This window comes from Ranitomeya variabilis, chromosome 5 (assembly GCF_051348905.1).
Source record: "Ranitomeya variabilis isolate aRanVar5 chromosome 5, aRanVar5.hap1, whole genome shotgun sequence".
Lineage (NCBI taxonomy): Eukaryota > Metazoa > Chordata > Amphibia > Anura > Dendrobatidae > Ranitomeya > Ranitomeya variabilis.
In genome coordinates this window covers 170,201,483-170,226,121 of record NC_135236.1, presented here as the reverse complement: position 1 = coordinate 170,226,121, position 24,639 = coordinate 170,201,483, and the positions used below count along the sequence as shown (strand labels likewise).

The following is a 24,639-nucleotide window of genomic DNA, read 5'->3' as shown; positions in this document are numbered from 1 at the left end:
ACACCTTTTTGCAGAATCAAACCTTTAAAATGGAGTCTATCCGATCCACCATAAAACTGTTGTCTCCCCATTGTTTTATGACGGTACTCGACCTAAAAGATGCGTATTACCATCTGCCAATTTTTATAGAACATCAACAATATCTCCGCGTGGCGATTGTGTTGAATGGACGTATACGACACTTTCAGTATACAGCAATGCCCTTTGGACTATCAATAGCTCCAAGGGTATTCACTAAGTTAATGTCGGAAGTAATGTCATACCTAAGAGTAAAAGATACCCTCATAATTCCGTACCTTGATGATCTTTTAGTGGTAGGAAGCTCCCCGTCACAATGTCACCAACGATTGTGTAATATGGTCTCGTCCCTGCAGAGGCTAGGGTGGTTGGTGAATTGGGAAAAGTCTAGACTTCTTCCAACTACTCGACAAACATTCTTGGGGATTATAATAGACTCCATAAGCCAAAAATGTTTTTTACCACAATCCAAGCAATTGACAATAAGAAATAAGGTACAGTCGGTAATAGATAAACCTCTAATATCTTTAAGACAAGGCATGTCCCTCCTTGGCTCCTTCACGTCATGTATCCCAGCAGTACCATGGGCCCAATTTCATTCAAGGTGTTTACAATATGCAATTTTACATGAGGAAATAAAATTACAAGGTCATCTAGACGGTAAAATTTCCCTTTCTGAAGATGTAATTAAATCCCTATCCTGGTGGCTAGAACCAGATCACTTGGTTAGTGGGGTCCCCTGGGTAGTTAAACCTTCAAACACAATATTCACGGATGCCAGTCCTAGTGGTTGGGGAGCACATATGAGAGATCAGGTAGCCCAAGGTCTATGGTCGGTTACGGAGTCAGACGACTCGTCTAATATAAGAGAGCTGAAAGCTATCCATCACGCTCTTTGTGAATTCCTTCCGCAGCTACACGGAACACATACAAGGATTCTGTCAGACAACATGACATCAGTAGCGTATATCAATCATCAAGGAGGAACAAGATCAGGAACACTCATGTCTATAGCCGAAGACATCCTAACTATAGCCGAGAAACATCTACTGTCTCTATCAGCACTACATGTCAGAGGAGTGAACAATTCAAAAGCGGACTTCCTCAGTCGCCATACCCTCCACCAAGGGGAGTGGGTTTTAAATCATCGAATCTTCAAAATGATAACCGTAAAATGGGGCTTACCAGAGGTAGATCTCTTCGCTACAAGAGACAACAGGCAATTAAAAAAGTTCGCTTCAATGTTCCAATCCGACAAACCCGATTTTCTCGATGCTCTCCAGGTACCCTGGACATTTCAGAAAGCGTATGCCTTTCCTCCTCTGATACTTCTACCAACAGTAATCAGGAAGATAAGAGAGGACAAAGCCAATATAATCCTGATTGCCCCATTTTGGCCAAAGAGACCATGGTTCTCCCTGCTCAGAGCTATGTCCATTTCAGATCCATGGATTCTCCCAGAGGATCAGGATCTTCTTTTCCAGGGGCCATTCAACCACCCTCATGTGAAGGGTCTACGGTTGACAGCCTGGAATTTGAGAGGCAATTGCTGAAATTAAGGGGTTTCTCTGATCAAGTAATTAATACTCTATTATTAAGTAGGAAAAGATCCACTACTTCTATATATGTAAGAGTATGGAGGAAGTTTCTAAGTCTTTATCCATTGGCCTTGTCAAACGAAATTCCTATACTTAACATTTTAGAATTTCTCCAGAAAGGACGTGACTTAGGTCTTTCAGTTAATACCTTAAAAGTACAAGTCTCTGCTCTAGGGGCATTGTATAGTCACAATGTAGCGGGTGATAGGTGGATAACTAGATTTATTTCAGCCTGCCAGAGGTCAGAACCAGTTCAGATTCCCCGCATACCGCCTTGGGATGTTAATCTAGTCCTTGAGGCCTTGACAGGTCACCCATTTGAGCCACTACACTCAGCTCACATTAAACACGTTACTCTCAAAACTACTCTTCTTGTCGCATTAGTATCGGCAAGAAGGGTAAGTGACATACAGGCACTATCAGTAGATCCTCCCTTTCTGTCAATATTTCCAGATAGAATCGTCCTGAAAACAGACCCTTCCTACCTACCTAAGAGATGTACTAAATTTCATAGATCTCAAGAAATTCTTCTTCCTACTTTTTATGATAATCCTACAAATCAGGAAGAGGAGAAATACCATACCTTAGATGTGAAAAGGGCTGTAATGACTTACTTAGACAGGACTAGCACCTGGAGGAAGAGCAGGGCTCTCTTTGTTTCCTTCCAGGGTCAAAGGAAAGGAGCTGGTGTCACAAAAGGCACATTATCTCGATGGATTCGGGAGGCGATATACCTGGCCTATTCATCTAAAGGGGAAGATCCACCCGAGACTGTAAAGGCACACTCAACCCGGGCAATAGCATCATCCTGGGCAGAGCGAGCAGAGGTTCCAATAGAACTCATATGTAAGGCCGCAACCTGGTCTTCGCCTATTACCTTCTATAGTCACTATAGATTAGATCTATCTGCTTCCACTGATTTGTGTTTCGGTAGATCAGTTCTTAACACGATAATCCCCCCCAAATAGCTGTCTCTGAAAGTCTCTCAGTGGGTGCTGTCGTGGCGAAGAGAAAACACCGGATTACGTACCGGTAATGCTCTTTTATAGAGCCACGACAGCACCCCTTCACTTCCCTCCCTTATATATTAGTTTGCATATGAGCACTGATAAGGGTGATTGGTTCTTGTAAATATACGTGATTAAGTCAAAGATGAAATGTTAATATAGAATGACCTACTAAAACTTGTGGGCGGTTCCTCGCAATCTCTGTAACCCAAACTGTGGGAGCGAGGGGGACCGCCCCTTTTATCTCTCCGTAGGGTTTCCTGTTCCTAGGGGCGGATCCCCTCTCTCAGTGGGTGCTGTCGTGGCTCTATAAAAGAGCATTACCGGTACGTAATCCGGTGTTTCCCCAAAAAAAATTTGGGGAAAAAAGTGTGTCTTATAGTCTGAAAAATATGGTACATATATTTTAAATGCAAGTGTAATAAGTGTTTATAGGCAAATACTCAAAATAAATTTGGGTCTTCTTGTCCAACACCTAATTAATAGTAACATAGTTTTTAAGGTTGAAGGAAGACTTTAAGTCCATCTAGTTCAACCCATATCCTAACCTAACTTTCACTAACATGTTGATCCAGAGGAAGGCAAAAGAAAAAACCCATGTGGCAAAGAGTAAGCTCCACATTGGGGAAAAAAATTCCTTCCCAACTCCACATATGGCAATCAGACTAGTTCCCTGGATCAACGCCCTGTCAAGAAATCTAGTCTATATATCCTGTAACATTATAGTTTTCCAGAAAGTCATCCAGTCCCCTCTTAAATTTAAGTAATGACTCACTCATTACAACATCATACGGCAGAGAGTTCCATAGTCTCACTGCTCTTACAGTAAAGAATCCGCGTCTGTGATTATGCTTAAACCTTCTTTGCTCCAGACGTAGAGGATGCCCCCTTGTCCCCGTCTCAGGTCTATGATTAAAAAGATCATCAGAAAGGTCTTTGTACTGTCCCCTCATACATTTATACATTAAAATAAGATCACCCCTTAGCCGTCGTTTTTCCAAACTAAATAGCCCCAAGTGTAATAACCTATCTTGGTATTGCAGACCCCTCAGTCCTCTAATAACCTTGGTCGCTTTTCTCTGCACCCGCCCTAGTTCAGCTATGTCTTTCTTATACACCGGAGACCAGAACTGTACACAGTATTCTAAGTGTGGTCGCACTAGTGACTTGTATAGAGGTAAAATTATGTTCTCCTCATGAGCATCTATGCCTCTTTTAACGCATCCCATTATTTTATTTGCCTTTGTAGCATCTGCCTGACACTGGCCACTAAATGTGAGTTTGTCATCCACCCATACACCCAGATCTCTTTCAGTGACAGTTTTGCCCAGAGTTTTAGAATTAAGCACATAGTTTTACATCTTATTACTTCTACCCAAGTGCATGACCTTACATTTATCCCCATTAAAGCTCATTGTAATAATTATAGGGGATAACTCAGGAGACTCTTTGCGTGGAACAAGACAACTACAGGACACAGTTTTATAAGTGGTAAAGTCTATATTATAACACGGTGATTCAAACAGGTCCAGAGAGAAACTCAAGTCCACAACACTTGGTGTAAATATTAAATGCAGCTCAGCAGTCTATAGGAAACTTCGGAGGAAAATGCAATCACGCAGAAAGTCTATGAAGCACAATTATTCTTGAGGATACTTGACACGAATAAGTTCTTGCTTAGTCCACAACACAGATAGATATGCTTATAAGGCAGTTCAAATAATATCTTAGCTCAACCAGGGAGGTCTGGGTAATAGTCTCAGGTTCTTGCAGAGCAGCAACAGCTTACATGTCCAGCAAATGCAGATGGAAGTAAACACGAGCAGCAGATGAAGGAGGATTACTGGAACTGGTGTATGCAGCAGGAGCTCAGAGCAGAGTAGCAGGATAACCCCACAGGTTCACAGGAGCAGGTATATAGCCAGGGAGTCACCAGAGGTCAGGAGCTGGATGCAAGGCAGAATACTCTAGCAAAGACTGAAGGCTGGGGTGGAGTTTTATAGCAGGAAGACACAGTGCACATGAGATCAAAGACGCCATCTTGGAAAAGGGCAGTAATGCACAAAAGGTAATAAAAAAATGTTCAGAGTCCTGACACTCATTTGCCATTTATCAGCCCAAGCTTCTAGTTTACATAAATCATCTTGTAATATAAAATTGTCCTTCTCTGTATTGATTACCCTGCAGAGTTTAGTGTCATCTGCAAATATTGAAATTCTACTCTGTATGCCCCCTACAAGGTCATTAATAAATATGTTAAAAAGGAGTAATAGTTGAAAAATAAAACCGAATATGATGGTTGATTTCAAATGCCTTGTCAATAATTGACGAGGAAACAATATAAACATGGTTAGAGCAGCACTTGACGTTCATTTTAATTCCTACACTTCAATGTGGCGTCTGAGAGAATTTTACATTCTTTTTGCAAGTTTTGCATATTACGAGTGATGCAATTGACTAAAACACTGAAAAAATTCAGAATACAGTAACCAAATTCTCTCAAAACGGGCAACTCGATATTTTTCAAAGTTCTTAGCTTTTTTGCCAACGTGCTTGCAAACTATGAATCCCTGATGAAGGAAAGCGCTCTTTCCAAAACGCGTAGGATATTGGTCCTTTTTGCGATCCGTACTTAATCAGTGCTCAACTCCAGACTATCCCGCGGCTCCACGTGACCGATTACGTCACGGCAGGTCCTGCTCCGTTCATCGCGTACCGCGAGGAAGCAGTGAACACAGCCAGAAGCTTCTCATGCTTTAGGGCACCCACCGGAGGGAGCTTTACACCTTGTTCATGTGAATTTTACAATTTGGATATCATTAAAGACTAAAATTTTAAGGAGCTGGAACTCAACTTTTTTTTCATTTTCTGATGATCTACTCGTCTTCCCGCAACCGTGCACCTGCGGTGGTTACTGGTGAGCTGGCTACGTTTCTTTTTTTTTTTTTTTTGGTATATTAACACAGCCAGAAGCCGGGACTCACCAAGCAACACAGGACGCCGGACATCTCCACCGCCTGCATCACCGAGGAAGGAACAGCGGTCTCACGCAAGACAAGAGCTCCAACGAAGGTAACAGCCGGCGTTGCACAGCAGATTTCCGACCCGGTTAATCTGTCTGTAGAACGCCGCACTACCTCATCAACTGAAGCATTGCTACCGGCTGGGGCTGCTTCTCTCATCTTTTTCTCTTTTAAACATGTTTTTTCTATGACATTTTAAGTCTTCCACCAGACTCTGAGATACCTCCACCTAATAAGGATTACGTACTCGTTTACCCAGACTGTGAACTCTTAGGGACTTATTTGATAAGACCCATTTATCATTGTCTTATGTATACGGTGCAACTTAATATCACACTGTTGTAGGCATTTATCTAAGTTTGATTAATACTAGGTGGCCACCATTTAGTCATGTTGTTACTTATTGCTATTTATGGTCTGTACTAGCAGCTTATTTATACTCTCCTAGTATATTTATACTGAATTATATATACCTATTCTCTTAGGAGACTACTCCCTCAGGGTCTTGCCCAATACAGCAAGACGCTATCACGGGCTAAGTGCAATCTTACTGTATACCTCTACACTTTGCGTATTTCCACATGTTATTCCCATTAGATTCACCTTCTGGTTTCTCTAAGTCTCGTTGTACGTGGATTTATGCAGAATTATATATCTATACCCCGACAATAAAATGGTTGTTGTCTAAATCTGCAGCAATACAAGACACTCTATACCTTAGCGCCGCTGCAACTCGCACTAAACTATGAATCCTGTTCACTCTTGTGTTGGTAGCCTCAAAATATCCGTTTTTCAGAATATGGATGTGCTTTATAATCTCTCCACCCTTTTTTATCCATTTACACAAATTTTTGAAACTTCTAAAATTTACAAATAACTTTGTTAGCGTCCACTCAACTTGACATTTAAGACAAATTGCCTATAACAACCAGAGTACAACTTTCAGCATTGAAGCTGCTGAGATAAAGTGAAAGCTTAGCTCTGATTGCTATTGACAGCTAGAACATTCTGACTGTGAGGCGGTTTTCATAACAGATTTAAGATCCTTTGCCCGCATTCTGGGAGTCTCCCTGGGCAACCCAGGTCTGCTCCAGCCTAGGCTAGGAAGCAAGTGTATATGTCCATAACAGCTCACTTGCCCATCTGGGCTGTCGCCACAATGTGCCCAGTGATGGACCCTTTGGGATCTAACAGACATAGTCACTCCTGAGTACCAATATCTGTTTTTAATTTGGCATACCCCTGGGCATCCTGTAAGGTTTGTTCATAGTTAGCTCAAATACTTAATTACCGTACTATTTTACTACACGAAATATGTAAAAATCCTACAATGTGATTTTCTAGATTGGTTTTTTTTTTTTTTTTTTTTTTTTTTTTAGATTGTCTCACAGTTGAAGTGTACCTACGATAAAAATTATAGCCCTCTCCATTCTTTGTAGGAGGGAAAACTTGCAAAATAGACAGTGTATCAAATACTTATTTTCCCATGTGTATTGTGACAGTCACTGGCAAAGTACTGGAGGAAGATGTGTATTACTGAGGTTGTTAGCTTCAGTGATACGGACCTAGGAAAACGCTCCTGCACACTAAGTGCTGAGAGGGGTTAATTGGTGATGTTTAAGGGCCAGGTTTAGTAGATAGCTGTAGAGTGGGTGGGAGGCTGTTCACTGTATCTCCACCCCAGGGTGGAGTCCAGAGGATAAATACACAGCCTTCTGGCTCATTCAGTGTTTGATGTCTCTGAAGACAAGATCTCCGCAGCAACATGGACTGTGCCATTGATTATGTTTTGTTTTCCTGTCAGGCCAGAAAGGCTATGTTTATTTTGCTTACGCTACACTGGATTATGCAGTACCTCAATAAACCTGTGGCAGATTTAAAGAGACAGCGTTTCTATGTCCACCTCTATGTACAGCCCAGTAAGACAATCTGCTAAATATATTTTCATCTATTAGATCTCCGATCAGTGTGAGGTGATTACTAAGGGACAAAATACTAAAGACTGCACACATCGGAGAGGCACTCACTATAAGGTGCTTTAACTTTTTAAATATTGCGAATTGATCTAAATCTTTTTGCAAATATTCTCCACACTAAATACATGAAGAAATTTTTTTTTTTTTTTCTCCGATGTGCTTGACTAGAAGGCCCCCTTTTAATTGTTACAAATACAAAACAAAAATCCTATTACAGCCTGGGAGACCATATTCTAATTTTGTGAGAAGCATCTGTATATCATCAAAAAGTTATTTATTTCAGTTCTTAAATACAAAAAGTGAAATTCATATATAAAGTCATTACAAACAGAGTGATCTATTTCTCAGTCGCCCATGACAGCACACCAGAGAGAGGGGATCCGCCCTTCAGGGACAGGAAACCTACAGGATAAAAGGGCGGTACCTCTCCCCTGCATCAGTTTGGTTTCCTGTCTCTGACGGGGAACCTTCTGGACGGTACCTGAGAAGCTGGAACCGTGAAGAAGCCTGGAATCCGGAGCCGGCCAGTCCGAGTCCTGGCAGCGGGGAGGCCCCTGCCACGGCTGGTGCGGTGTCCGAAGCCGCCACGGCTGCGACCGACGGGCCGTCAGCGTGAGCGGGGGGAAGTGTAGCCGCCACTCCGGATAGGAGGCTGGGGCTCCCGACACTCGGCCGCACTCAGGACGCCGGCGTTTCCAAAATGGCGCCGCACCGGAGGTGATGTGACGACTTCCGGTTCGGGGGCAGCGCTGTAACTAAGGTGTACCAAGATGGCGCTGCCCCGGAACTGGATTACTTCATTTCCGGGTCCCTGACTGCGCGCGCATGCGCAGTAGCATGTCGGGAAAAAAAAAGGGGACGCTTCCTCCTTGACGCAGCCACAGAGGAGGGGCTATTAAGAAGCGCTCTGCTTAAAAGATGGTGCGCATAGGAGACTCCTTGCTGCATGCCGTCCCAAGGTAATAGAGCCATGGAAGACAGCGATCAGCAGCTCCAGCCGCCGCCACCGCAGCAGCGCCACCATCAACGACCGAAACCGGACGCGCAAAAGAAGCGAACCTCTACGGGCACCCGGAGTTCTCGGTCTGGTAGCCATTCCACGCAACGTAGCAAGAGTTCCAGTGTGGTGAATCAGCTACCATCTACGGATCTCTCACTTCAAGATCCTACCCCTCCTCCAGAACCGGTACCTGTGGCTGCGTCTGATTGGTGAGTGATCTTCGTGAAAGCTCATTTGTTTGTAATTGGGGTCCCTCTTCTCCTTTATCCTAGGCAAGGAAGAGAACGGCAAAAACAAAGCACAGAACCTGCCCATTATGCGATATAGAATTACCGCAATCTTGGGATAAAAAGTTATGTGATTCGTGTATTGGTCAAGTCCTCTGCGAGGAGACTCCAAACTTTGCCTCTGAGTTACGGTCCGTAATCAAAACAGAGGTGGAATCTGTGTTTAAAACCCTTAAAGGAGAAAAGAAAGTCAGTAAGGAAAAACCTATTCCCTATAGGAACTCTGATTCCTCCAGCTCTGATATCGTAAACTCAGATACACAGGACTCCTCCTTCTCTTCTTCAGATGACGAAAGGGGAGGTCGTCATTGTTTTCCCTTAGATGAGGTTGACGGCCTTGTTAAAGCGGTGAGGTCGACAATGGGGGTATTGGACCCTCGTCCTGACAAAACCGTTCAGGATGTCATGTTCGGAGGACTATGCCAAAAAAAGCGGAAAGTTTTTCCCCTAAATGAAAATATACAAACCTTAATCAAAAGAGAGTGAGAAAAACCAGAGAGGAAAAATGCATCAGTTCCCTCTATTAAAAGAAAATATCCATTTGAAGAGGAAGCTTCCTCTTCATGGGATAAGGCTCCCAAACTCGACGTGGCGGTAGCTAAAGCCTCAAAAAGATACGCGTTACCATTTGAAGATATGGGAACCCTAAAAGATCCTCTTGACAAGAGAGCCGACACCTTTCTCAAAGGTGCCTGGGAGTCGTCAGGGGGATGCTTGAGACCGGCCATAGCAGCGGCTTGCACGTCACGCTCCCTTATGATCTGGATTGACAACTTAGAGAAACAGCTGAGGGATGGGGTACCCAGAAATAAGGTGTTAGACTCTATTCCCATGATTAGAGGTGCCGCGGCATTTTTAGCCGATTCGTCTGCCGATTCGATTAAATTAACGTCTAAATCTGCAGCCCTCTCGAATGCTGCACGCAGAACCCTGTGGCTTAAAAGCTGGCCAGGAGATTTACAAACTAAACACAAACTGTGTTCTATCCCGTGTGAGGGCAAGTTTCTCTTTGGAGAGACTCTAGACGATATCCTGCAAAAAGCAGGTGATAAAAAGAAGGGGTTCCCCATCCTACCTCAAACTTTCAATAAACGGCCCTTTCGGAGTAGGAAATTCTTTAGGAGAAGACCGCCAAGAGAACAAAACCGCTAGGATGATGGGAAAAGAAGAGAAAGAGGTTTCCTCTTCGGTAGTTCCCCACGAGATAAGAACCCCCCCCCCCCCCCCCCTAAGTGACATCTCCCCCAGGGTGGGAGGGAGGTTGTCTCAATTCCTCCCGGCCTGGGAAAAAAATCACTACCAGTCCCTGGATACTAAACCTGATAAACGCAGGACTTCAAATAGAATTTTTTTCCCTACCCCCCCGACATTATGTAGTAACTCCACTGAGGTCTTCTCCCCAACAACAAGAAGCTCTAGAACTCGAAATCCTAAAATTATTGGACAAAAATGTCATTCTGGAAGTTCCCCCTCTGGAGAGGAAGAAGGGTTTCTACTCCCCATTATTTCTGGTTCCCAAACCAGACGGGTCTTTCCGGACCATAATAAACTTACGGAAATTAAACACTTACGTAAAGAACAAACGATTCAAAATGGAATCAATAAAGTCGACAATAAAAAACCTGTTTCCGAACTGTTTTATGATAGTTCTAGATCTCAGCGACGCGTATTATCACGTCCCCATCCACAAGGATTCTCAAAAATTCCTCAGACTGGCAGTGGTCATGAAAGGGCAGATAAGGGAATACCAATACAGAGCCCTCCCCTTTGGCATATCAATCGCACCTCGCATCTTAACCAAATTGGTAGCAGAGATGATGGCACATCTAAGAGAAGAGGACATTTTAATCGTTCCATATTTGGACGACTTTTTGATTGTAAGCAGCTCGGCCCAACTCTGCAGTCAGCATTGCCAAAGAGTGATAGACATTTTGAAAAAACTAGGCTGGTTGGTGAACCTTCAAAAATCAAAACTGGAACCAACCAGGGTTCAGGAATTTTTGGGTCTCACTTTGGACTCAAGTTCCCAAGAATGTCGCCTCCCAGTTCAGAAAAGACAAAAGATATTACATCTAGTGTCGGAAGCTTGTTCAAAACCATCCATGTCTCTGAGGAAGGCGATGTCGTTACTGGGGTCCCTCTCTGCTTGCCTTCCAGCAGTTCAGTGGGCGCAGCTCCACACGAGACCCCTCCAGTGGTACATTTTAAAAAACCAGAGTTTACTAAGAGGTCGGTTAGAGGGTCGCATGACTCTAAGTTCGCCTGTTATTCATTCCCTAACCTGGTGGTTAAATCCCACCAATCTATCAAAAGGGATTCCATGGGTGATAGAGAACCCTCAGATAGTAACAACAGACGCAAGTCCCACAGGGTGGGGGGCTCACCTGAACAACAAAGTCGCTCAGGGGGTATGGTCGAGTCAGGAACTCGAGACTTCCTCAAACCAAAAAGAGCTGAGAGCGGTGAATCATGCACTACGTTTTTTCCTAAGAGAATTACAGGGGCATCACGTCCGAATTTTTTCGGACAACAAAGTAGTTGTAGCTTACTTGAACCACCAGGGGGGTACCAGGTCTCAAACATTAATGGAAACTACCTCCGAAATTCTCAGCCTAGTACAGAACAGTTTTCTATCCATATCAGCCCTACATATAAAAGGAGTAGAGAACCAGGAAGCGGACTTTCTAAGTCGTACCCAACTAAAACAAGGGGAATGGTCCTTGAATCAGGGAATCTTCAAAAAAATCACAGACTTATGGGGCATCCCTGTAATAGACCTCTTTGCAAACATGCACAACAAGAAGGTGAAAACCTTTTGCTCCTTAGATCCCAGAGGGAATCCTCAGGCAGTAGATGCATTTACGATTCCCTGGACACAAACTCTTGCATACGCATTTCCTCCCATCATCCTCATTCCAGCAGTTCTGCGAAAAATCAGGCAGGACAAATCCAGACTTATCCTAATAGCCCCCTTCTGGCCCAAAAGGGCCTGGTTCTCCTGGCTGAGGATGCTATCGATCACCGATCCCTGGGTCCTTCCGGATCTTCCGGACCTTCTGTCTCAGGGACCGGTGTTCCACCCCCACTCAGAGAATCTCCACTTAACAGCGTGGAATTTGAGAGGTCACTATTGAGGGATAGAGGTTTTTCTAACAAACTAGTTTCTACACTAATGAAAAGTAGAAAACCCGTGACCACAAAAATATATGGTAAAACTTGGCAAAAAATTTTATCCTCCTCCGGGGTCAGCTTGCAAGACGGGGTTCCAGTGACTGAAATATTAGAATTTCTACAAAAGGGGTTAGACCTGGGCCTTTCAATAAGTACCTTAAAAGTACAGATATCAGCTCTAGGAGCACTGTACTGTGAAAACATAGCAGCAAACCCTTGGGTGATACGGTTTATCAGAGCAGCCGCAAGGTCTAAACCTGTAACAGTAAAAAAATTACCAACTTGGGACTTGAACCTGGTCTTGTCAGCCCTGACAGAACCCCCGTTTGAACCTATAGAGTCAATACCTCTTAGGATTCTATCACTTAAAACTGCCCTCCTAATAGCCCTGACATCGGCCCGTAGAATAAGTGATCTCCAAGCCCTGTCCGCAAACCCTCCCTTTACACAAATCCTGGATGATAAGGTTGTACTAAAAACAGACCCTGCCTATCTACCCAAAGTAGCATCCATATTTCACAGGTCCCAGGAAATAATCCTTCCTTCCTTCTGTCCAGACCCTAAAAATAGGAAAGAAGAAAAATTCCACACACTAGATGTGAGAAGGTATCTAATCCAATATATTAAATCCACCCAACAGTGTAGGAAGGAAGGGTCTCTTTTTATCTGTTTCCAGGGGCCTAGGAAAGGACTCAAAGCTTCTAAGGGCACTATTGCTCGATGGGTGACAGACGCAATAGCCTTGGCCTACTCATCCACCGGGAACGCCATTCCACAGGGACTGAAGGCCCACTCTACAAGGGCTATGGCGACCTCCTGGGCCAAAAGGTCAGAGGTACCATTAGATCAAATCTGTAAGGCGGCCACCTGGTCATCACCTTCAACCTTTTTCAGACACTATCGCCTAGACCTAGCCTCCTCGTCTGACCTAACCTTCGGAAGAAGGGTTCTACAGGCTGTGGTCCCTCCCTAACCAATATATCTCTGCAATTCTCTCTGGTGTGCTGTCATGGGCGACTGAGAAAGTCATAGTTACTCACCGATAACGGTGTTTCTCAGAGCCCATGACAGCACCTACTTATTCCCCCCCTCATCACGTGTGCGGTGAGCACATTATTTTGTGTGAAGTGCCTTTTCATATAGACACGGTGTTTACCTGTTAAGCAATATGATAAAATTGTACATTTTTTGTTGTTTTGACTAACCTGGAGGACCTCCGATGCTCTGTAAACAAAACTGATGCAGGGGAGAGGTACCGCCCTTTTATCCTGTAGGTTTCCTGTCCCTGAAGGGCGGATCCCCTCTCTCTGGTGTGCTGTCATGGGCTCTGAGAAACACCGTTATCGGTGAGTAACTATGACTTTCAAGTGTTTATTTCTGTTACTGTTAATGATTATGGCTTACAGCCAGTGAAAACCCAAAAGTCATTATCTCAGTAAATTAGAATAATTAAAAAAAAACACCTGCAAAGCCTTCATAAGCATTTACAAAGGTCCCTTAGTCTGTTTCAGTAGGCTCCACAATCATGGAGAAGACTGCTGACTTGACAGATGTCCAGAAGGCAGTCATTGACGCACTCCACAAGGAGGGTAAGCCACAACAGGTCATTGCTAAAGAAGCTGGCTGTTCAGAGTGCTGTATCCAAGCATATTAACCCCTTCAACCCCGGAGCTTTTTTTTCATTTTTCGCTCCCCTTCTTCCCAAAGCCATAACCTTTTTCTTATTTTTCAGTCAATATGGCCATGTGAGGGCTTGTTTTTTGCGGGACGAGTTGTACTTTTGAACGAAACCATTGGTTTTACCATGTCGGGTACTAGAAGAAATTCCAAGTGCAGTAAAATTGCAAAAAAAGTGCAATCCCACACTTATTTTTTTTATTTGGCTTTTTTACTAGGTTCACTAAATGCTAAAACTGACCTGCCATGAGGAGGTTTCGTGGGGGAGGTAGACACTGAATGTCCGGTGTGAGATATGACAAGATCCAGGATAGGGCCAACTGTGTGATGCCAAGAGATGAGAGGATCTGTACCAGAAGGGAGTGGTCCACAGTGTCAATGGCAGAAGACAGGTCCAGGAGAAGGAGGACAGAGTAGTGTCGCTTGCTCTTGTCAGTTAGTAGGTCATTGGTGACTTTAGTTAGGGCAGTTTCAGTTGAGTGGTGTGGTCGGAAGCCAGATTGTAACCAGTCAAAGAGGGAGCAGGAGGAGAAGTGGGAGGACAGTTCAAGATGGACATGTTCCAGTAATTTTGAGGCATAAGGGAGAATAGATATCGTGCTATAGCTAGACACAGAGGATGGGTCGAGGGAGGGCTTTTTGATGATGGGTGTGATCTTGGCATGTTTGAAGGATGAGGGGGAAGACACCTGTTGTGAGTGAGAGGTTGAAGAGGTGTGTTAGGGTTGGGATCAAGACCGTGGCAAGGTTTGAGATGAGGTGGTATGGGAGCGGGTCAAGTGTGCAGGTGGTGAGGTGTGATCTTGACAGGAGGGTGTAGAGCTGATCTGCCATGGTGGAGAAGCTGGTTCTGGAGGAACAGGGTTGAGTAGCTAAGAGTGGCATTGGGCGCTGTGGGCCAAAGCTTTCTCTGATCGTATCGATTTTCTGTTTAAAGAAAGAGGCAAAGTCTTCAGCAGAAATGAGAGGGGAGGGATTGGGTGCGTGGGGACAGAGTAGAGAATTGAAAGTGTTGAAAAGCTGTTTAGGGTTGTGAGACGGAGGATATGAGAGATGAGAAATAAGTTTGTTTTGCGGCAGTGAGCGTGGACTTGAAGCAGCGAGGGATTGCTTGTATGCAGTGAAGTGGTCGGCAGAGCGGGCTCGCCTCCATCTCTGCTCAGCGATCCTGGAAGCCCTTCTCAGTTCTCTGGTCAGGCTGGTCAGCCAGGGCTGCTTGTTGAGTGTACAGGTTTTGCTATGCATGAGCGGGTCGGCCGAATTGAGTGTTGCTGTTATAGAAAGTGGCAGCAGCATCTGTGTCATGAAGGGAGGCTATGTCTGTAAGAGGGAGAAGGGACTCAGAGAGTGATTGTAAGTAGAGGTGTTTGAGATTTCTGCGAGGGTAAGTGAGTTTGTGGTGTGGGGGTTGCACAATAGGACAGGAGAGGGAAGAGCATGTCAGTAGGTTGTGGTCAGTCGGGGAGGGCTGAGTTAGTGAGATTAGTAAGGGAGCAGAGGCGGGTGAAGATGAGGTCCAGCGTGTGGCCATCTTTGTGAGTGACCTCGAAGGACCATTGAGTGAGGCCAAAGGAGGCAGTCAGTGATAAAAGTTTAGAGGCAGCTGAGGTGGAAGTGTCAATGGGGATATTGAAGTCACCCATGATAGTGGGGATGTCAGCAGAGAGGAAATGAAGTAGCCAGGTGGTGAAGTGGTCGAGAAAGGTGGAGATGGCTAGTTCTGGGGGCGGTAGATGACAGCCAGCTGGAGGTTGGAGGGGGAATAGATGCTGTAATACTATTGTAGGAACTCAAGGATTCTGATAGCATGGGGCAATGAACAGACAGACGGGTTTCTTTAGTGCAAATAGTGTATTTGTACAACAGCAATAACATCCAAAACAATATACTGTCATGTCGGACGCTGTTCAGACCAGGTCGTTCGACAGACAGCGGTAATTCCGCTTTTGACCACTATGTGCTCATTGGCGTCGGCTAGATTTTATCTAGCTGGTCCAGGGTTAATTTACCTGATGATCGGATTGGAAGCTGGGCCATGCCCATTGCCTTTAAATAGTTCTCCTGATCATTGGGCGTCGCCGATTATAGCTTCTGTCTTGCGTTGTTATCTCGGTCTGGAGTGGAGAGCTGGTTGTTGGAGATTCGTTGCTGGTGGTGTATTTTCCTTTGTCTTATTTACTCCTTCCTATATTTGTATTTATTTTGCCCTGCACAATTATAGTGTATTCCTGAGTGACTGCGGCGTGGTGTATATTTTCCTTTATCCTTGTCTGTGCTAACTGGGTATTGGTGTATTACCTCTTCACTGGGTGGTGGGCGAAGGTTTCAGCCTAGGGTTGAAACAGGAGACAGGGTGAGGTTCGAGGCCTGGACATGCACACCATCAGTGTAAACTCCAGGTAGAGGGTCAGTCAGGATTTCCCTAGTCTGAGGGAAATTGCAGGGGCCCGGGTTAATAGCTCTCGCTCACCTAGTCTCCCCGTGACATTATAATCGGCCCAACAACAAAAAAAAAAAGGGGGGTTTCCTTTTTTTGTTTTCTCATGGATCCCATGACTTCCATAACCCACCAGTTGGAGGCGCTGTCCCTACAGGTCACTGAGTTGAGGGGGGCAGTGCAGCAACAGGGACTAGCAGTATCTAATGTGCAAGCTGGAGCGACAGGAAGAGTTGCTGAGCCTAAATTCCCTTTGCCTGAAAAATTTGCTGGGGAACGCAGTAAATTTGTTTCTTTTCGTGAAGCTTGCAGACTATATTTCCGTATGCGCCCGATCTCGGGTAATGAGGCTCAGCGTGTGGGCCTGGTGTTGTCACTGTTAAGCGGGGATCCCCAAGCATGGGCGTTTTCTTTGCCATCTGATTCTGCTGCATTTGACTCTGTGGGAGTTTTTTTTCCTCTCTTGGAAAAATCTACGATGAACCTGACAGAATGGCTCTAGCAGAATCTAAGATACGCTCTATTCGCCAGGGGGAGCGAGTTGCAGAGGATTACTGTTCTGAATTTCGTCGCTGGGCGATCGATACACAATGGAATGATCCAGCATTGCGGAGTCAGTTTATTCATGGGGTTTCTGGAAGGGTTAAAAAAGCCCTTCTGATGTACGAGACTCCTGCTTCTCTAAATTCCGCTATGAGTCTGGTTGTCCGCATTGATCGCCGTTTGCGTCAGGGGGAGCATGAGACACTGCCTATGGGAGAGGGTTTAGGTTCACGTGAGGTTGCTGCAGGTGAGCCCACGGAGCCTATGCAAATCGCAGGGGTGTCACATGTGAAGCGTCGAGCCCCTGAGCTCAGGAAGCAGGGAGCCTGTTTTTACTGTGGTAAAACTGGTCATTTTATTAACATCTGTCCTCTGCTGTGTAAGAAAAACGCAACGGCGGAAAACTTCTAAGCTCAGAGGGTGTGGAGGAGACCAATCTGAGCTTATGTATATCCTCCATGGTAGTTTCTCAATGCATGCTCCCTGCTAAGGTTTTTATCGCTGGCAGTGAGCTGCCAATTACTGTTTTTGTGGATAGTGGTTCAGCCACAAATCTCATTGATGAGGAGTTTGCGCGCACAGCAGGTTTTAGGATTGAAAAACTGTCTCATCCTATCCGCGTGGTCACCATCAATGCTGCTCCTCTCTCTCGGGGAGATTACTGAATTTGTGGCTGAGGTGAAACTCCACATTGGGGTTCTACATTCCGAGCGGGTTACATGTAAGGTGCTCAGGAATCTTCCTGCTCAGGTGGTTTTGGCTTTTCCTTGGTTGTCTATGCACAACCCGGTAATTGACTGGAAAACTCAAAACATAATTCGGTGGAGCGAGTTCTGCCAGGAGAATTGCCTGGCCACGTGTGGCTGCGGTGACTTCAAGCGTTCCGGAGTCACTTCTGGATTTTGTGGATGTGTTCTCTGAGAAGGGTTGTTCAGAGTTGCCGCCACATCGTCCCTATGACTGCTCTATCAGGTTCAAACCAGGGGCCAAGTTGCCTTAAAGCAAGGATGTTTAACATCTCCGGTCCGGAGAGACAAGCGTTAAAAGATTATATTGCTGAAAGCTTGAGCAAAGGGCACATCAGGCCGTCATCCTCGCCGGTCGCAGCAGGGTTCTTCTTCGTGAAGAAGAAAGATGGCGGATTACGCCCGTGTTTGGATTTCAGGGAGTTGAACCAGATTACGGTTCGTGATCCATACCCTATGCCACTGATACCAGATTTGTTCAACCAGGTGGCGGGTGCGAAGTGGTTTACCAAACTTGACCTCAGGGGGGCGTACAACATCATAAGAGTCCGTCAAGGTGATGAGTGGAAGACGGCTTTTAATACCCCTGAGGGTCATTTTGAAAATTTGGTGATGCCATTTGGGTTGACTAACGCACCAGCAGTGTTCCAACATTTCATCAATGATGTGTTCTCGCATGTTTTGGGGAAATTCGTTATCGTGTACCTAGATGACATTCTCATATATTCTTGCGACCGTGATGCTCATTTAGATCATGTCAGGCAGGTGTTACAGCTTCTCAGAGAGAATAAGCTGTATGCTAAACTTGAGAAATGTGTCTCTTTTGTTCAGGAGTTGCCTTTCTTGGGTTATATTGTGTCTGCTTCTGGTTTTAAAATGGACGCCGCTAAGGTGCAAGCGGTGCTGCATTGGGAACGTCCTGATAACCTGAAAGCACTTCAGCGGTTCCTTGGGTTTTCTAACTACTATAGGAAATTTATCAAGGATTTTTCCATCATTGCTAAACCGCTAACTGACATGACTAAAAAGGGTACCAATTTCTCCGTTTGGCCTGAGGCTGCTGTGCGCGCATTTGAATTTCTTAAGAACAGTTTTTTGTTTCAGCCCCCATTCTTGTGCAGCCAGACGTATCAAAACCCTTTGTTGTGGAAGTCGATACGTCTGAGGTTGGTGTGGGGGCAGTACTATCTCAAGGCTCATCTTTGAGTGGTTTGCGTCCATGCGCCTATTTCTCCAAGAAACTGTCGTCCGCCGAACGTAACTACGATATCGGCAAGAGGGAGTTGTTGGCTATTAAGTTGGCCTTTGAGGAATGGCGACACTTCTTGGAGGGGTCAGTACATCAGGTTACTGTTATTACCGATCATAAGAATCTGCTGTATTTGGAGTCAGCCAAGCGTCTGTCCCCCAGGCAGGCTCGCTGGGCATTGTTTTTCACGCGGTTCAATTTCGTTGTCACTTACAGACCGGGGTCTAAAAACACTAAGGCGGATGCTCTGTCCAGGTGTTTTCCGGGGGGAGAACCTCGGGAGGATCCAGTACCCATCCTCCAAAAGGGTGTTGTGGTTTCGGCTCTCACTACCGAGGTTGAGGCTGAGATTGCCGAGGCTCAGGAGGAGGTACCATCTGAGCTTTCCATCAACAAATCTTTTGTACCGCTTTATCTCCGCTTAAAGGTTTTGGCGGAGCATCATGATGCTGTCCTGGCTGCCCACCCAGGGGTTAGAGGTACCTTGGAGTTGGTGTCACGTCGGTTTTGGTGGCCCAAGATCCGACAGGACGTGGTCTCATACGTGTCAGCTTGTACCACGTGCGCTAGGGCTAAGACGCCCCGCCCCCGTCCTGTTGGCACACTACTTCCTCTTGAGGTATCTAGTAAACCATGGACGGAAATCTCCATGGATTTCATCACTGATTTGCCCTCATCAGCTGGGAACACGGTCATCTTGGTGATAGTTGATCGGTTTTCAAAAATGTCGCACTTTGTGTCTTTGCCTTCATTGCCTAACGCTAAGACTCTGGCTCGGGTATTTGTGCAGGAGGTGGTCAGACTTCATGGGGTTCCGTCTGACATCGTGTCTTATAGGGGGTCTCAGTTTGTGGCAAAATTTTGGAAAGCATTTTGCTCACGGCTGGGGATCAAGTTGTCTCATTCTTCAGCGTTTCATCCTCAGTCAAATGGTCAGACTGAGCGTATGAACCAAAATTTGGAACAGTACTTACGCTGCTTTGTCTCTGATAACCAGGAGGAGTGGTCTACCTTTCTTCCTTTGGCTGAGTTTGCCATCAATAATCACCACCAGGAGTCGTCTGGGGAGTCTCCGTTTTTTTGTGTTTACGGGCTACATCCTAAATTTTGTACTTTGAGTCAGAGGGGCTCTTCCGGCGTTCCGGAGGAGGACCAGTTAGGAGCACAATTGTCGTCAGTCTGGAGGAGAGTTAAACAGCACCTGTTGAGTGTGGGTGCTAGGTACAAACGTGTGGCTGACAGTAGGCGTGTGCCAGGTCCGGACCTGAGTGTGGATGACTGGGTGTGGTTATCCACAAAAAACATAAGACTCAAAATACCGTCCCTTAAATTGGGTCTACGGTTTATTGGTCCATTTAAGGTCACCGCCGTCATTAACCCAGTAGCGTACCGATTGGAGCTCCCTATGGTGTATAAGATACACAACGTGTTCCACAGGTCTCTTCTTAAGAAGGTGGTGGGTTCTGTGGACGTGGCGCCTATGCCACCTCCAGTCTTGGTGGATGGTAATTTGGAATTTGAAGTCTCCAAGGTGGTTGACTCTCGTGTAGTGCGCCGCACTTTACAGTACTTGGTTCACTGGCGTGGTTATGGGCCTGAGGAGAGGTCCTGGGTACCAGCCTCGGACATTCATGCGGATCGGCTGGTCAGGTTTTTACATCGTCGCCATCCAGACAAGCCGGGTCCTATAAGCCGTGAGGGCCCTGGGGTCCCTCGTAGAAGGCGGGGTACTGTCATGTCTGATAACCCACTGATAACCCACAGTGTCCTGGAATGAAACGAGTCCTTGAAATATATACAGTAAATCGGCAGAGTTTTTAAGGCAGAGTCCTCAGCAAGGTGAGCAAAAGGTGAGTGTGACAGGTGACGTGGTGCAGATCCAAACACTGTCGGTGCAGAAAGAGTCAAATCCAGGTATGAAGTAAACACAGGGAAGTCCAGAACAAGTCCACAAGTTCATTCCAGGTGTGGCATGAACACGGGTAAGTCCAGAAACTAGTGCACAAGTTGATCCCAGATTTGGCATAAACACAGGTAAGTTCAGAAATAGGTTCACATAAGTATTTTACTGGTGTTGTTTCCAACAGATCCCGCCGGAGGGAGTAAATGAAGGATTACGTAGTAACTCACAGTCCAGAAACAAGTCCAGAAACAAAGTTCCAGAAACAAAGTTCCAAAAACACAGTTCTTACCAGGAGGAATGAACCAAGGGTTAAGTTCCAAGTCAGCAGACTAATGATAACCTAGAGAGTGTAGCTTACATATGCAGGGAATGTCCAGAGCCAGAGGTAGAGACACACTCAGAACCAGCAGCTGAGCTGAAGGAGAACAGAATCAGAATACTCCAGCAAAGAGGCTAACACCTGACCCGGGTTTTAAACAAACGAACAGGAAGTAGGGCAGACAAAAACCGCAAACTCCATCTTAACAAAGGGCAAAATCATTCACAAGGTGACTTAGAAAACCCGGAATACTGACGGATGCGGACGGAGTGCACCTCGAACGAGGGAAGAGTAGCGGAGGGTGGTAGCTTGATTGGAGTAAAGGAGCCGGTGTTGGACAGGAGCAAGCCAACCCCTCCACCACGTTTGTTGCTGGGGCGAAGGGTGTGAGAGAGGTGGAATCCACCATAGGAATGTGCAGCTGGAGAGGCTGAGTCAGAGGGGGTGAGCCGGGTTTCAGTGATGCCAAGGAAGGAGAGTTTGTTGGTGATGAAGAGCTCATGGATAAATGGCAGTGTTATAAAGTATTCTAATTTTCTGAGATGACTTTTGGGTTTTCGTTGGTTGTAACCTATAATCATCAGAACTGAAATAAATTTATTTTTTGATGATATTCTAATTTTGTGAGCAGCACCTGTACATGATACTGAGAAATATAAAGGACTCTTTGGCTAGATAAGATATTTGGGACTCACAGACCCAAGCCATGACCAAAACCCCGGAGGAGTGCAGGTATCGGGTCCACACCAGTTCAGGCTGAGATGAGGAAAAGAGAACAAAAAAACAGAACAGATATAACAGAAAAGGAACATAACAAGAATCAAATTTAACTTGTGATACTTGCATGCCAAGGGTTAAGAGAATAGTCACCTAGAGACCCCAGACCTTTTTAAATTTAGCTGGGCATTGCCTGTTCTGAAAGACCTCATTAAAAATGTAGCTCTTAATCTTGTAACATTAAAGGAGATGTACAGTTAAAATGTATATTTTCAATGTCACTAATAGTTTGTCCAGACCTTCTGTAACCTTTAGTCTTTTTTCACAAGTGTGAACTTTCCATCTTTACCATTTTTAGTCCAAAAATCCTTCTTGTCTAGCCCAAGCTTGCATGCATAAGTAAAAATATTGGATCAGTTCCATCTCCAGAATCCTCTGTGATCAACAATGTCAGGGGATGCATCATGATTGATGACCATACTTTACTCTGCTGCAGAGACAAATAATACATGGCAGAATTTAAAAAACAAAAAATGGCCAACCATGTAAAACATGGACAGGTCAGAGCAATAATTTAGTGGCTTCCCATTGTGGCTCATAGGTGATATCGATATGATGCCCTTATAGGCATGTATGTTCAGGATCCTGTTTCAGGGTCATTCACCATTTCAGAGGGGTCTTTGCAAGTTCTTGTTATTTCTGTAGGAGAAACAGACATTGATAAGTAGAGAATAATACGATGATCCGCTCTAGGTTACTGATATCGGAATGTGCTTGGTTATAATGAGATATTATGACATAAATGTGGCTTTGACATTTGTTACAGTGGTGATCTGACAGATGTATAATTAACTATTTCTTGTCTTTTAGTGTTTCGGCTGGGTAACATGGTGCATGCCATTGAAGCCTCAAAAGCCTCGATCCAACTGTCAGATCCCGTTCTGTGCTACTGCCTTACTGCTGCCAATCTGAACCGCGTTCTGTATTTTACCTGCGACACTGTCCTGTGGGTAAGAAGTGTGGATCTAGTTGCAGACATCAAGAAGGAGACGTGGCAGCATCGAGCCAGCCAGTGTTATTTCTATTCTCTCCTCTTTCATCTAGCCAGGGATTTGTATGTAATAATAAACTGCATAGAGAACGAGAGGAAATGTGGACAACGGGGGGCTAATCATGAGAATGGTCCAGCTCTGAATTCAAGCAATACTTCACTGAAAAGCCTTAAGAACTTCTTACTTTTCCTTGGCTTGAGTTTAAAGAAGCACTCTCCCGTCTTATTGGACACAATCAAAAATGTGTGTGATCTTTTTAGTCCTCTTGATCGTTTAGGATTTTACAAAACCAATTCTGGATTCATTGGCATTTGTGGCCTGATATCTTCAATTGTGGGTATTCTGACCATAGCAAATCCCCAATTAAGGTTAAAAAACTGATTGGAGGAGGGAGATCATCACAATTTGGTATTTCTTTGGCAGCTAGTTGTTAAAAATCATACTTTTAGCTGTGTTGAAGGAACACGACACTAACTAATGCTGGTTTTAGTGCAAAGCTGTCTACTCAAGCAGTGCAAATAGTATATTCAAATAATTTTTTATAGGGTGCCAACATATTGTACAACACTTTACACTCAGGGGAAACTGAATTTTAATATGGACTGTTCAAAAAATAAGTGGAGAAACGACCCCGGCCGTTTGGTCAGTTTCTGAGTGCTAATTTTATGGATGGACATGTACATACATTTGGGTTGTTATGGCAAGCGCAAATGTGCAGCAGAGTTGGTAGACTCAGGATTACAGGGTCAGCTATACCTGTCACTGGCCATGTTTATTGCTGCAGTACAGATTTGCAGCATGCACCTAAACATTTTCAAGCCAGGCCTAAAGTCATTTTTGTAAATCTTTTTACATGTCATTGCAATCATATAGAAAATCAATGAGTTCTTATACTGCTTACTTGTCTCTGTGGCGAGCCAAAGAAAAAATGAAGGGGCCCTCCGCTTCTGCCTCCCGACTTCAATGTGCCCGTTGTCACCCAGGTCACCTATGCTTTAATCCATTTCCACTACATGACGTACTATTACTTTTTTTGAATAATTTAAAAACATTTTAAGCCACTAAAGTGAAAATAATACACAAGTTTAGTAGCGCCCTAATTGTACAGATCAATTTTACTGCACAATGAATACGATTTTTTGTTTTGTTTTGTTTTTTTGAAACTGGCAGAATCTTTTATTTTAACACTTCACTTCACTTTGAATTTTGCTTTTCAGTAAATTATGTAGTAAAGCTAATTGTGCTGTTTGAAATTACAATCCGCTCAGCAAAAAAAAAAAAACCCTCATGACTATACAGTATTTAAGCGAATATGTTCGGAAACTATCGCCAAATCTGAATTTGACATATTTGTGCCGTATTGGTATTCTATTTGTGCCGAAATTATGTTTGATGATCGTTCAGAGCATATTCGTTCATTTCTTCTCCCATTGACTCCAATGACGTTTGGCTGTGTTCGGCGAATACTGCGAATTCAATATTCGCCGTCGATCCTAATCCAAAACCGAACATTGAAAAAAATTTGCTTAACTCTCCTCATGACTGTCAATGGAAAAATAAGTTGGGTTATGGGAAGAAGAGAAGTTAGACAAATAAATAAATGCACTCTGCACCAAATCTTGATGGGGAAAAAAAACAAATGTAGAAACTTTTGCAAATTTATTAAAAATGAAAAACCAAAATATTACATGGTCATAAGTATTCAGACCGTTTGCTCAGTATTGAGTAGAAGCACCCTTTTGAGGTAGTACAGCCATGAGTCTTCTTGGGAATGATGCAACAAGTTTTTCACACCTGGATTTGGGGATCCTCTGACATTACATAGTTACATAGTTATTAAGGTTGAAGGAAGACTTTAAGTCCATCTAGTTCAACCCATAGCCTAGCATGCCCTAACATGTTGATCCAGGGGAAGG

General features: G+C 44.5%; 1 protein-coding gene across 3 annotated transcripts in view; it reads left to right on the top strand.

Moving 5' to 3' along the window:
• The window catches only part of PEX11A (peroxisomal biogenesis factor 11 alpha), a 33,724-nt gene extending 9,375 nt beyond the window's left edge, over nucleotides 1–24,349 (top strand). For 2 of the 3 annotated variants that reach the window (XM_077263496.1, XM_077263495.1), the window contains exon 4: nucleotides 22,542–23,820. In XM_077263496.1, coding sequence (XP_077119611.1) covers nucleotides 22,542–23,104 — 563 coding nt within the window. In that variant the 3' untranslated portion in view covers nucleotides 23,105–23,820. Of the gene's footprint in view, nucleotides 1–22,541 lie in introns of all 3 variants that reach the window. The other variant, XM_077263497.1, reaches the window with a different exon arrangement.
• The last annotated feature ends 290 nt before the right edge of the window (nucleotides 24,350–24,639 follow it).